The 14,616-nt window shown below is 41.1% G+C and overlaps 1 protein-coding gene across 1 annotated transcript in view; it reads left to right on the top strand.

Moving 5' to 3' along the window:
* The first annotated feature begins 1,333 nt into the window (after nt 1-1,333).
* Nucleotides 1,334-14,616, top strand: part of rnf17 (ring finger protein 17) — a 28,133-nt gene continuing 14,850 nt past the window's right edge. The window contains exons 1-16 of the mRNA XM_075478542.1: nt 1,334-1,429; nt 1,727-1,824; nt 1,963-2,050; nt 2,387-2,476; nt 2,561-2,664; nt 2,869-3,037; nt 3,139-3,215; nt 3,674-3,748; nt 9,513-9,796; nt 9,901-9,990; nt 10,239-10,397; nt 11,668-11,839; nt 11,929-12,088; nt 12,816-13,003; nt 13,159-13,288; nt 13,512-13,674. Coding sequence (XP_075334657.1) covers nt 1,334-1,429; nt 1,727-1,824; nt 1,963-2,050; nt 2,387-2,476; nt 2,561-2,664; nt 2,869-3,037; nt 3,139-3,215; nt 3,674-3,748; nt 9,513-9,796; nt 9,901-9,990; nt 10,239-10,397; nt 11,668-11,839; nt 11,929-12,088; nt 12,816-13,003; nt 13,159-13,288; nt 13,512-13,674 — 2,143 coding nt within the window. The remainder of the gene's footprint in view (nt 1,430-1,726; nt 1,825-1,962; nt 2,051-2,386; nt 2,477-2,560; nt 2,665-2,868; nt 3,038-3,138; nt 3,216-3,673; nt 3,749-9,512; nt 9,797-9,900; nt 9,991-10,238; nt 10,398-11,667; nt 11,840-11,928; nt 12,089-12,815; nt 13,004-13,158; nt 13,289-13,511; nt 13,675-14,616) is intronic.

Raw genomic sequence — 14,616 nt, forward strand, 5'->3', positions numbered from 1 at the left:
AAGATTACAATATACAATGTATAAAATATTTCAGTCTTGGCTTCTATTTGAGAAGGGAAATCTCACACATTTTACTTCCTCTGTTATAGTTGGGTTGGGTTGTTAAAAGGTTAAGGCTTAAATACAAGAGTGGCATTTGCTTTTGGAAGTGGTTGCTGTGAACCACCACATGAGAGCAAATCCGCTTTCAAAGCAAATTGTACAAACTGTCTTGAACATCCTACAGATAGCAGGTACATTAGGAGATATCATATGAGATTGGCACAATGTGTCAAAGAAAGAACACACTGGAAAATAAGAATAGCTTGACTTATTTCAAAGACGATACATCAGCGGTGGATAACCGCTGCCAAGTGGAAACTAATCTCTGGGAGACAGATATGTCATCACAAAGAGAACGCTTCACTAAAGCAAATTTAAAGGGTTCGCCACAGCCTGCAATCCATTTATAAGCCCCAATGAAAGAAATGGCAGATTCAATTTTTCCAGTAAACATCTTAAAAAGCCAAAGCAGATTTGTAACATCAACTTAAGATCAAGTTGTGCCAGAATGACAGTAAGGAAAAAGAGTGGAAAAGGCTCGTAGTGACTCGTGATTTGAAGCTTACATCATCATCTGTTGACCACATGGAGCCAGTGTGATGGCATGCACGGCTTGCAGTGACACTTAGTCACTGCTGTTTTGATGTTGTTGAATGAGACGTAAGCAGCCAGCTGAAAACATGCAGGGATGTACTGAGATGAAAGCAACCCAAGACTAAAGTCATGGAAACGCTCAACTCATTCTTTGGTGATATCCATTGGTTCCAGATTAAAGCCAGTCATTACCTACAAAGTATTCTCAGAAGCTTATCAATGATTAACATTTTATATTTTGAGTTAGTTAAATGATCCTACTACAGGATGAAAAACCTTCTAAATATTTAATAATTTCTCCAATTTGGATGGTAATGCCCTCAAGTTAAACCAGGGTGTCTGCACTTTAAATCCCTACTCGTATATAAATGTATTGTTTTTTTGGTAAAGGTGTCTCTTTGTTGCATGAGTTGAATACTGCTTGACTGCCCATTTAAAATCTTAACTATATTTTGTATTTAAATGTTTAATTTAAAACTGACATGAAATCATTGCATTTGAAAAGCTTTTACCAGCAACGGTGCTTGTAATTCTTTCCTTAAGAACAGTTCAAATGATAAAGTGGTTCTGCCTGTTAACCTGAGTTTTACATTATAACAGTCTGTAATGTTTAATGTGCTTATGGATTAAAAATGTATGCTTACTGTGTTTTACTGTTGTATTATTCCTGCTTCTCATTTCTCAGAGGATAACGTCGATGGCAACCTCCCTCGTGTGCTTCTATGTGGCCACATCTTCTGCACAGTTTGCATGCTGTCCGTACAGCGTGACGGTGTCATTAAATGTCCCAATTGTGAGGTAAAATTACAAGTGATCCTCTTCTTCTACTAGAGGGGAGCACCGCTTAGGAGTTAAAAGCAAATTCTAGGAACGTCCTATTGGATCATTCCTTGTTTCTGAGCAAGGAGCCACACAAAGTTACATCGTCAATTCTGTTCTGTTCAGTCAGACTGATTGCCCTTCCACAACCTTATTTAGTAGCCAGCTAGAAATGTGTTTAATTTGACCAGATAAGTCATTAAATGTGTCTGTTTGAGTTTGAGGTTTTTTTAAATGGCTGAAAGTGTTGAAGTGTTGAAAATCCTTACAGGTTGAGTCCACCCTTCCAGAAGAAGGGGTGTATGGTCTGCAGGAAGAAAGCCGAATCATAGGCCTCATCTATACTGCTAAAATGAACAAGAGCAAAAGGTAAAGTTCAGTTCTTCCAGAGCTAAACCACAACAGTTTACACGTGGAGTTCAACAAATAGTTTGGTGTAGCAAATGTGTGTCATTGATTTTGAGTGAATGTGTCTTTACTTTGATAATTGCTTTCCATCTCATGAAGCCTCCGGTTTGAAAGATCAAAGCATCGCAGAAGAAACAAATCATCACCAACTGCAGACACGAATGCCAATGCTGAGGATATCGAGCAGGTAAGTTTGGATGATCACAACGGTTGCTACTGGAAAAAGGATTTAATCACGTCCGTCTTTGCTGTTAAATTTGAACCTAAATGGCTAAATGAAACTGATAGTATGCATTCATTTACATAACACACTGTGTGCATATATTATAACAAGATCATCTTGGATTTTGTGTAGATCTCTGATGTTCAGTTTTTAAGATATCCTGATATGTTTATATGTTTGGATGCTTTCCAAAGAATTTCTTGGGATTCTATAGGAACAAGCTTCAACTTGAAATCAGTCAGATTATAGGTACCTGTGGACAAAGTGTTGCAGTGTACAGAGGTAAAATGTGTTCTTTAGCCGGCAGATATTGAAAAGATCGAGAAGGCAGTGGATGAGGCCTTGGTCCGGGCTGCAGAAAATCTTGCCCAGCTGGAACACATCCACGAGGTGAAACATCCAGGAGGCACTAGATCCAATCTTCCGTCTGTGAGTGTGTTGCTGAAGTCTTTCATGAATTTTCTTTGTCTGCAGACTCTGACGTCTGGTCTGGCAGAACAGGTGAAAGGAGACACAGCTCGACTGGAGATGGAGATCAAGCAGGCCACAGATAAGGCTTCACATGTTATTCAAAAGTGGTATGGACATTATAAGTTATAAGTATTTGTTTCAGTTCTAAAAGATTTATGGTCTCTTCATGAAAAATGAAACTTTTATTGATAGGAATTCAATGATGTAATGGATATTTTTCTTTTGAAAGACCAACAGGAGATGGTTTTAGGCTTGTTCTACAGTTATTTAAGCAGCATCTGCTTCCATTCTTGTTAATTCCTTATCAACAGGAAGGATTTGCAGTTAAATAAGCTATCAAAACAGGAGGCACAGTTCTCCACCAGCCAAGCAGTGGTGTCCCATGTTCAGGAGAGGATGAAATCCTTGGAGATAGCCATGCGGATGGCCAGAGAAATACGCCGTGTCCCCTTCCTGGAACAGTATTGCATCCTGGATAAGGTTTGAGACGTTAATGATTACAAATAGATGCTAAAAAACTGTTTTTAGGTTTTTGTTTAGCCGTGATGAATACTTCTAATGTTTGTGTTTTTTGTTTATAGGTGCTTGAGACGCTGGTGGCTCCTGTGGATAACACAACCTTTGATATGAAATGTATCACTATGGGCTCTGGAATGAGGTTTGTAGAGTGCCACTGGAGAACCTAAGGTCAGCTCATCAGTGTCATTGGTGGGATAAGTTAACATATCTGTCCGATGTCTACGTTGATGAGAGGTCCTGAGATGTTGCTGTGGTTTAGCAGTACCCATGACTTCTGTTCTGTGTCCATGGAGGGTCCAATTTAGTTTTGAAAGCCTTGTCTTTGGACACTGTTAAGTTAGTCTTTTGTTTTCTACTCTGGTTTTGTTGTTTTAAAAGTCAAAATTGCAGGAAGATTTTTTCTATTTGTCCCACTCAAGTTCCATTTTAGACCTTTATTTGTCCAAAGCGGCAGTATTTGATTGGCAAAAAAAACAGAATACCTGCCAAAAAAGAGGATAGATGGGATTTTGTGCATGAAGCATGGAAGTGTGAATAGATGAGTCAGTCTTTCTCTACAAAGCATTCTAAGTTCGGACATGTATGTTTGTGTTGAAGCTGTGTTCTCCAGTCGGAGAGTCAGAGCCAGAGTTTAGCGTTGTCTCTGAAGATGGAGGTCGGCAGCCCGAGGCAGTAAGTCTATATTTCGTTATTTGTTCACTTTAAAACTAAGATCCGTAGTGTCTGAAAATTTTAAACAGACGTTTGCAATAAAGAGAGAAGTCAACCCGGCGCTCGGGTGTATCACAAACAGTCCAAAGTGGTGCTCTTGGGGTAGGGAAACCCACGATCAGAAAATAAATAAGTCCCAGGCACTCAAAAGTAGAACAGGAAGAAGGTATAAAATTAAAAAGCCTTTAATGACTTTGGCTAATCATAATAAAATGCCAACATGTTTCAACCACCTCCGTGGTCTTCATCAGGGCAAAGCAGAAGACAAAGAATGAACAACGGTTAAAACGGTTTAACCCACACCTGGATCAGGTGTATAATTAGTGTGACACCAATACAATTGGGAGAGTAAGGCGCACCTATCATAGAGGGGGGGGGGCATAGATCACAATACAATAATTGTTGTCAAAGTTACAGCATGACAAAACAATAAACCCCTTAGATATTCAAAATAGCAAGTGGGCAGATAATGACATCAAAACAACATACAGACAAAATATCATAAAAAACATTTAAACTCTCTATCTTCATTAAGGCCTGGATACCTAAGCGCATCTAACTGGTGGATCCAAAACGTCTCACGTTGATTGAGCCTGCGGATCCGGTCACCGCCTCTATCTAAGGGCCTGATGTGCTCCAAAGCCTCAATTTTTAGCAAGGAGTCGTTCTTATTGTGCGCTTGTAGGAAATGTTGGGCCATCTGGTAGTCAGCATTTTCAGTGCGTATAGCATATTTATGCTCAGCAAGTCGATCACGTAGGCGTCTTTTAGTGCGTCCTACATAGAACACACCTGGGCACGGACAGGACAGACGGTAAATTACAAACGTGGTGTTGCAATTTATAAAATCTTTTATTTTATATTCCTTGTTGGTTTTGAAATCAGTAAGTACTTTTGAAGGAATAAGATGAGCACAGTGAGGGCAATTATAACAACGGTAGACTCCCACCGGTCTCTTGAGCCAACTCTCCTTTTTCTCAGGAGGAAGATGGGTGTGTACGAGTCTGTCGCGCAGTGTCGGAGCTAGGGCTGTCGCGGTGAGGGAATTCCCACCGCGGTGACTCATAGCCACTCAACAGCGCGGTATGTGGTGATGTCGCATTTTTGTTCATTAGGCTACTTTCCACGACACGCAATGTTAGATGAAAATCGAGCGCATAATCCGGCTTTTTTTCCCAGCGATTCTGACATTTCACTTTGCTTTGCCTGTCATTTACTCGCTCACAGACCAACATAGCGGAGATCAAGCAGCGCATACCCCAGTTCTGCAACATTGTTGCCAGTGCCACATGGCAAATATCAACATTGTTGTAGACCTGCGCACGTTTCGTTTAGTAATGACGGAGAAAAACGAAGCAGATCAGCGCAGCAGTTGAGCTCACGTGTCCGGGATACAGTTTTTTTTTTTAACAGACTGCCGCCGACCAACCAACCCAAGCTGAACTTTAACTGTTTCCGCGAAGTTGTTAGAGCTTATTTCTGGCCCGGCACATTTTTAAAGGTTTTTTTTTTTTTTTTTTTTTTTTAAATAGTTTCACCTACACAGTTTTGTTGAAATGATCAGGTATTTCCCAACAGCAAATGTGCACACCAAGCTGTGGTTCTGTGGTTTATTGTTGATATTAGACGGTCGCATTTACAACGTTAAACATGGATAATAAGGGAATATTCAAAGCCATAAAGTGTCCAGACTAGGCAGAGGAGTAAAGCCGAGATAAAGGTAGGCCACTGCATTTTATTTTAACTTCTATTGCCACAACACTGAGTAGGCATATTCTTGTAATATCAGCTGCTGAGGGAGAATGAGACCACAACGAGTAGCATGCAGACGTGTGTGCGGTGCCTATATGCAAAGATGACGACAGAAACGCGGCACCTCGCTGTGTTAATGTGTTTCTCCTACCTTGCGGGGAATATACAATGTATCATTATTACTGTGCTGGCTTTAAAAAAGTAGCAGTTCTGTCAGTCGCTTTGTATCTACTGTGCAGTCTTAAAAACTCTTTTAGTTTCTCGAGTTGTTCTGCGCGTGCAAGGGGGCGTGCGGTGGGCGGTGGTGGCGGTGGCCTGGACACGCACCGCGGAGGTCCTCTCAGCACCGCGGTGATTGCATTTTGCGGTTATCGCGACAGCCCTAGTCGGAGCTCTTTTATAGGAGACTAACGGGGGTTCAGGAAAGATCTGTTGCAGATCAGGGTCCGAGTTAATAATGGCCCAATTATTCCTGATGATCCGTGTAACCTGTTTGGCCTCTGAGCTGTATTGTGTAACAAAAAAGGGGCGAGATTGTTTATTTCGATTAAGGCTCTTTTTAATCAGAGTGTCTGAGCGCTTCAGAGCCTGCGCTCTTAACCGGGCTTGCGCCACCGTATCAGGCTTGTAGGCTCTCTTCCTGAAGCGGTCAGTCATGTCATTGGCCTGTCTTTCAAACTCCGCCTCATCATTGCAGATGCGGCGTAAGCGCTGGAACTGACCAAGATGTTATCGATAAGGTGCTGTGGGTGAAAGGAATCGGTTCTAAGAATGGTGTTGCGAGATGTCTTTTTTCTGAAGATGGTGGTGTGCAGATTACCTTCTTGGTCAATAGAAATTGAGAGGTCTAAGAAATCAATTTTGTTTTGCGAGTACTCAAGGGACAGTTTGATATTGGGATTAATAGAATTAAGATATTGGTGAAACCCCTTAACTTGAGTCTCGGTACCATTAAACACAAATAAAAGGTCATCAATAAAGCGACCATACCATGTTAAGCAATGATAGAAAGGATTGGTAGAGTTGAAAACATGAAGTTTTTCCCACAGTCCCAAATATAAACACGCGTAGTTGGGTGAAAAGCAACAACCCATGGGAACACCTATTTTTTGTTTGTATAGCTCATCAGTAAACACAAAAACATTGTAAATAATAAACTCGGTAAGGTCCACAATAAAGTCTGAAGGTGGTCTAGTGTCAGTGTTTCCCACAGAATTTTTGGAAACTATGGGGGGAGGGGGGGGGTAAATTCACGCGGCGTGAATTTGTGCGGCGTAAATTTGTGCGACTGCATATTTTATTTTATTTGATTGATTTGCACACATTCATTCAAATATAACAAAAAAATACACAATAAAACACAACAAATTTAAAAAAAGGAATGTGTGCTGGAGATGTCAGAAACCCTTGTGGGCTTATGAGGAAACCTCATCTTGTCATTAAAACCCAATGATAACAATTGTAATAGAAAATATTTACAGGTTAAAACTAAACTTCATGAAAAATATGAATGGATCATATACAGTGAGGACTTATGCCTTTTTGAGAAACTTGAAAAGGTTTTCCTTGATAACAAAGGGTGTGGGAAGTACACAATGAGTTCAGGAACACATCAGAAGTGGTTTGGTGTTGATATCTTTAAAAACAAGAGAGCTATTACAAAATAAAAATCTAAAATGGAATTAACTATGCACACTGAGTAAATGTTCTACCTAAAATGATTTTTCTGGAAACTAAAAGACTGTGAAAGCTTTATAGTGAGTTCACAAACCCATTAGAAGTGGTTTGGTGTTCATTGGTTGAATATCCAGTGAGAACAAAAAAAGGCGTTGCACTTTTGCGACGGTCCCTAAGTGCTCCGGCTGCCGTAGTTCACTTAGAAATATATTTGGCGCGGTTACTCTGATCTTTCAGGCTTACTTTGGTGAGTTGATAAAGCCTGTGGTATGTTAGTCTTAGTTTTCTGTAAATATTAATACCATCCTGAGGCTAATTGGTGCAGTTTTCGTGACGCTATTACAATTACAAAGCCGGAAAATAGGCGAATGTCGAATATAAAACCAACTTCACCCCGCTCCGCCTAGTCGGGATGGTTGAACCACACATGCGGGACGGATGAAACACCTTATTTTAAACAGAAACTATTGAGCTTACTATTTTTTTAAGCAACATACCGGACAACATACTAGTGTACTCGTCATTGCTCAAATTTCACATTATTTCTCAGAATATAAATAGGTCAAAAAAATATGTTTGTCAACGAAATCACGATGATTACAGCTGACCTTTATGCACGCGCACCCACTGATCTATAACGTGTGTCAATCGCCCCGACAGCGACTAATAACACATAAACCTTTTTTGCCACTAAACTTCAAAACTCTGACATTGCACACTTTAGGACATGTTTAATTACTAATTCACCTGTTGTATAGTCATATTGGTTGGTTTTCGAGGAAATCGCTGTGTTTCCAAAAAAAAAAAAAAAAAAAAAAAAATCGCTGTGTTTCAAACGATTGGGATTCGGAAACTATGGCGGCCAAAAGGAAACTATGGCGGGCCGCCATAGTTTCCTCAATGTATGGGAAACACTGAGTGTCCTTTCTTTCAGCCAAAAAATGTTTTAATGCATGTAAACCCTCTTCATGGTCGATATTAGTATAAAGGGACTCAACATCCATTGTGATGAGATATTGAGACCTCACATTCCCAAGCCTAGATAGGATGTTCAACACGTCCACAGTGTCCTCAATAAATGACAGTAAAGTCCTGACAAAAGGTTTAATCATAAAGTCCACAAACTTAGATGCCAGTTCAGTAAGGGTACCATTGCCCGAAATAATAGGTCGCCCCGGAGGGTTGTCAAAAGGAGGCTTATGCACCTTGGGAAGTAAATAAAATGTAGGTAAAGAAGGGAATTCAATAGTCATATATTTACGTTCGTTTTGAGTTATCCATCCTTCGTTCTCAGCATGGGACAACATATTATGAAAGGTCGCAGTCAATGTAGGCAAGGGATTAGTATGTAGTCTTTCATAGTGTCTTGTTTGCAATTGGCGTGTTGCCTCAACGATGTACATCTCTTTAGATAAAACCACCACCGCCCCACCCTTGTCAGCAGGGCGTATGATGATATCATCCATGTTTGAGAGCTCTGTGAGAGCGTTGCGTTCATTCGAAGTCAAATTAGGTTTTTGGGTAGGTCTTGACTGTGTCCCAAATACATGTTGTATCTCATAATCCACTTTTCTACAAAATGCAATGAGAGGGGTTCGACACCACTGGAGTAAAGTAGGATTTAGGTTTGAACAAAGTATCAGTCCTAGGAGTGTTAGAAGGAGTAGAATAATCAGGTGTGCTGCTATGGGCAATGTCACCATTTGTAGTGGCAGGGAGACGTGTATGTCCAAATTTGTGATAGAATGCTTTAAGGTGTAGATTACGATAAAAGCGGAATAAATCCACTTTCGTGTTGAACAAGTTGGAGTTATAGGTGGGTGCAAACGACAAACCTTTGGACAATACAGTCAGTTGGTCATTGGAAAGGGGTACACCTGAGAGGTTGATCACAGAGGAAATCTCTTCCTCGACTGCTGTCTCAGTGTTGGTGGCCGAGTGCGCTCCTCTCCCCCATTTGCAATGTTTATTAGTACTTTTCCAGCTTTTTTTTTTTTTTTTTTTTAGTTTAATTAAGATTCAATCATTGCGTTGTTGAATTTTTTTTTATTGCAGTGTAAAATGCTCTTGGTTTTTGTTCCATATCTGTTAATATATTCAAGTATTTTAAGTAGGTTTTTACAAAGAAAAATGATGATGATGATTTATTTGTATTTATGCATTATTTATTGAACAATATGGCTGGTACTCTATGCTACAATGCCTCAGACCTTGAAATTTTGCCCGTGCTGCCCATAGCTCATGTGGCATCTTTCTGTTGAGGTGATATCCTCTTCTTTCCTTTTGCTTTACCCAGATATCAACCAAAAAGCTACCTGGCAGGTAGCTCCATGAGAAAATCTCCCTTGAAACATGCAGAAGATGGAAACGGTAGTGATATTACACCCAATAAAAACAAGCTCCCCAGCCCCTTTAAACGGGACCCTGACAGCCCAGGAGGTGACAGTCCATCATCTGGAGTCTCCACTCCAATCCCAAGACCCCGCCGCAAAATCGATCGCTCCCTCCACAGCTCGTTCTCAGACCTTGAAAGTCCAGACATGATTATTGAGGAGCAAGTAGAGGAGGAAGAAGAGAATGGTGTGTGTCCCTTTCTGACTTTGTTTTACTTTCAGAATATTTTAAAGGAGGCAAAAGGGAAGCCTTAATGATTTTTTTTTTAAATGCTTTGCATCATTCTGCAGCTGTTCCCCCCACAGGTCCTGAGTTGGCCAATGACAAGTGGAGAATCCACAGGAGAAGAAGAAACCACCTGCCTGTTAATAAGATAAATGGTAGGGAGAGGCAGTTCTGCTCTCTAAAGGAAATCATATTGATGGTCAGCTGAATTAGGTGCATTGATCATGTCAGCCAGCAGAAAAAGCTTGAATTGGGGGAGGAAAATTAAACTCAACACACATACTTTTCGACTATATTTATGTGTATATTTACAGTTATGATAAATAACTCTTATCTGTTCTCAGCTTCCCAGCCTCTGTCCATTCTGAGTGCTTTTCCTATTATTTTCATTCCCCTCTCTTAGTGATGCAGTGGGTGGTGGTAACTCATGTTGTGAATCCAAGTCACTTCTACGTCCGCTATGTGGCTGAGAAGAGGGACAGTGAGATCCTTTCTAAGAAGATTAACGACCTCTGCTGCGGAAGTGGTTGTCAATTCACACTGGAGGACAAAGTTGAGAGCGGTGTGTGTGTGTTTATTAAGAGAATTCAACTCTCACCTGTGATTGTGAGCTATGGTTAATGACCAAAAGAATGACATTACGAGTACTTTTTTAGATTTTTATAAAGCAGTGATACACACTATTTTTTTCACAAGAGCCACAGTAGCAGAGCAAAATCAAGGGAAGAGCCACTTTTACGACAACATCCTAAGTCCCCTTTTGCAAATATACATTTCTACATATAAAACATCCCAGAAAAAAAGAAACAACAGAGCCAATACATTTTCTATTAAGACCACATTTACCTTAATACTGGGATGAGCGGAAGCTGGCATGCATGTCCTTGACTTTCTTCATGTTGTATTTGTAGTTTGTTGTTGTAATCATAGTGAGACATTCAAGATGAGCATGGTTTCTGTGCTGGTTTTTGCCCTTTTTTAATCAAAAACCGATCCATTGTGCCTGCATCTCGCGCTGGCTAAAGGAGCTAGCGTGCACTGTGGTCAAGTGTGACGGTGGTTTAAGCGGGCTGCGTTGCCAGGTTTAACAGAGCCCCCTTTAGGAAACACCATTAAAGGTGGGGTCTGAGATCTTGGAAAAACGGTTCTTGCAAGCTATATTTTTGAAAATACACAACCTTGCCTCTCCCTTCAGCCCACCCCTCGAAACCACGCCTTCAAAACACATGAACGAGTCAAGAGTCTGTGAACGCGCAAAAAACGCAAACTTGATAAAAATACTTAATACTGTGCAGTATTCGCTGTATGTTATTTGAAAAGATTTATTGTTATTGTTACCATATTGTTATAAGCTACTATGCGAGTGCGAGCCACCAATTAAAGCTTGAGGAGCCGCATGATGAGTATCTCTGTTATAAAGGGTGCCAGGGCTCGCCCTTAGGATCAGAGTGAGAGTAGCTTGGTTATCTGCGAGAGGCTCAGAGTAGAGTCCCTGCTCCTTGGCATTGAAAGGAGCCGGTTCGGGCTCAGGGCAGACCCAGGAGTTGCTGGAGAGATTTTATCTCTCGGCTGCCTTTGAAATGCCTCAGTGTCCCTCTGGAAGAGCTGGAGGAGGTGGCTGGGAGAGAGGGAGGTCAGGAGATCTCTGCTCAGACTCTAGTAGTATACTTCTTGAGTATAGAGGTATATATTGCTGTTCTTTACGATAGAGTAATCTTTGATATAAGAGACCGAATAATATGAAGAATACCTCACTCAGTACTCACCCTGTACGAATGGATGGAAAAATACTTGTGTGATAATTCGGTCTTTGCTTCTCTGCTCCTCTCCAGGCTCCCTGATCTTTGTGAGGTGGAAGGAGGGATTGTGGTCCCGAAGCACCATGATTGAAGTCTTCCAGACAGGTTCAGTGACGGCTGTGAAAGCCTGTCCAGTCACGCAGCTGTCCAGCATGAGAGTTTTCTTCCCGGACTACGGGTTCACCAAAAGCATCACCATACGGAAGTACAGAACCACAGAAATACATACATTGTGTGTGTGTGCCACACTCCGTACATGTATATGTGACTAATTTTCAATGTCTTGATATGAAGCACCTTTTCCAGTGAGGAGGTGACAGCTGCGTCTGCACTGAAGATGGTGAACAACAACCTGAGGAAAGGTGAGGCACCTGAGGCCTTGAAGGTGGATCTGTGCCGATTTACCCCTCAGGCCATCAGATGTTCACTCAAAGATCTGGTCCCATTCGATCCAGTAAGTCCATTAAGGTTTAAATCAATAAAGCATCTCTTTTTGGCTAAATTATCAGACATATAAGGTTTATGCCATGAAGTTGCAAGACAACAGTGAAACTTCCAGTGTTTAAAATGTAAAAATAAAATGTAGTTAGACCCCACCGGTGGTTTTGTTTCTCCCCTCTCCTGATGAGCTGCAGACTAATTAGAACAACGGTCATTGCATCATTGTATTCTTTAAGAAAAAATCACTTTGCATCACAAAGCTACTGTATGTCCAAAAGTTTTTGACTACCCTGCCATGTTTTTATGCTAGGTGCAATGCTTTGGAAGGCATGCACAGACAGAATAACAACCAACCTTCTCTCCACTGCAGTGTCTGACTGTCAGGTTGCAAATAAACAAATATACTTTTAAGGTTGAAAAGCAACATCTTTTGTGGTTTGCAAAACTATATTTTGCTTTTGATGATTTACAGACTCCCTCGAATCACAAAAAACACACATCGTAAGAGAGAAATAAGGAGTCGAGGCCGTGGCTGTGCCTTCCCACATCGTAACTGCAGCACACTGAAACACGAAGAACTGGATTCAGGCAGCCAGTGTTTCAGTTGTAACAAACAGGAGCAAAACGTTTCTAACTCTGGCAACACAGAGCTGTTTGATAATGCAGCTAGACTCTCTTGATGTAGTCATGTTTTATTGTTATTTTCCTTATTTAAAGTGGGTTTTTGCATGTGTGTGCAGACAAAGGGTTGGAGTAAAGAGGCCCAGTTGGCGTTCTGCAGTGTGGTTGGCTCTGCAGCAGTGGAGATGCGGCCTTTGGGTCAGGACAGAGATCTGTTGTTGGTGGATCTGAGAAAAGCTCCCATGGAACAATCCATCGATGTGCCCATCTCTGTGAGAGAGTACCTCGTTTTTATTGAGGTGGCCAGGTATGCACATGCAATATGTGCAAATTATCAGAAAAAAACCCTCTTTGTAAATTAATCGTTATCTAAAGAATCAAAGTGATATTATGATGAAGTAAATGTCAGACCCTTCTTCTGAACACTGGTACGTTTGGCTGTGTTTTCTCTACATTTCTTAGGTTTTATTCTCCAGTGACACCGGGCAGGAAGCCTCTGATGTACTACCCTCCCGTTTATCCCACCATAAACACGGAGCTCAATGCTGTGGTCTGCCACATCAACAGCCCTGCAGACTTCTACATTCAGCTGGTACGAAACAAGACTCTGTAACTAGGGACAGAAAGTAACCCAAGAAGAAAACAAGCTATTTATGCTTAAAACTGAAAATAGGGCAGTTTGTAAAGATAAGTATTTATGGGGCATTCTGGGAAGCAATGCTTTTATCTTATTTTGTCACCATTGTTTTTGTCCTGTTTTTGATGTTTTCATCTTTCTATTTTTTTGTAAATTCACCTCCCTGCTACCTCACTAGGTTGATAACATGGAGACCGCGTTGCTCTCAGCCAAGCTTCAGGATTGTTACAATGCACCAACGGTGTTCGGAGAGGATGAGCTCAGAGTCTACTGTCCTGTGATAGGACAGGCCTGCGTTGCCCGCTTTGAAGACAAGCTGTGGTACAGAGCCCAGGTTATAGGTGGGGATGTGTGTTTGAGCATGTAGCAATAGTTTTACCTACATCCACTTTCACAAAGTGACCACTGAATTTTACCTGGTTTTAATGAAGCTGGTGATTAGCTTTAGACACATGTATGTCAGAATTTACTGATGTATGTCTGTCTCACTTTTTCTTTGCTTTACATGAAAGAAAAAGAGACTCTAAAACTTTTACTTAGTCATTTTTGTAACTGTGCTCCAAAGAGAAGAATGTCTTGTCCTTTGTGCATCTAATCCATATGTTGCTTTGCATCACGTCTGCATCTAAGTGATGACCATGATAAGAGCTGGTTAATTCTCTAATGAAAGGGGCCTCAATGAACCATACTTTATGAAAGGGAAGGACCTAAATCTGTCCCACAATTCCTTCTGGTTACAACGTTCATGAAGAAGCTCAACAGTAACAATTAAATACTTTGTTAGATGTTATTATACCTGTATAATGCAACTTCTGTGAAACAAGATGATACGATTTCATTGGAGAAAGCATGAAAAGTGCTTTTGTGGAACACGTTTTTAACAGCTGGAGTTCCTTAAACTTATACCCACATCACAGCTTCATGTAAGTGTGATCAGATTCTCATTTCAGTGCATTTGTCACCCTTAAAGCTGCGGTCGGCAACTTTTTTTTAGTCATATTAGCTTGAACTGTCATGGGATTCTGGAAGTAGAATATTAAATAGGCTGTTTAGAAAAAATAACGAAATCTGTAGCTCCCTCTGAAGCCTGTAATCATGCTTGCAAAAACCGAGCGCTCCCGGCTGTTTTTAACCAATCAAGTTAGGGTGGAGGAATCCTACCTGTCAATCACAGCTTGTGCACACGCTGCTGAGCGTGAGTCTGCCCCAGCTTGTGTGCGCTCACACTGGTGTGAACTCACGTGCACAACCTCGTCCACAGAGGGGGAGGGGTTTGGGGGGCG

This window comes from Odontesthes bonariensis, chromosome 12 (assembly GCF_027942865.1).
Source record: "Odontesthes bonariensis isolate fOdoBon6 chromosome 12, fOdoBon6.hap1, whole genome shotgun sequence".
Lineage (NCBI taxonomy): Eukaryota > Metazoa > Chordata > Actinopteri > Atheriniformes > Atherinopsidae > Odontesthes > Odontesthes bonariensis.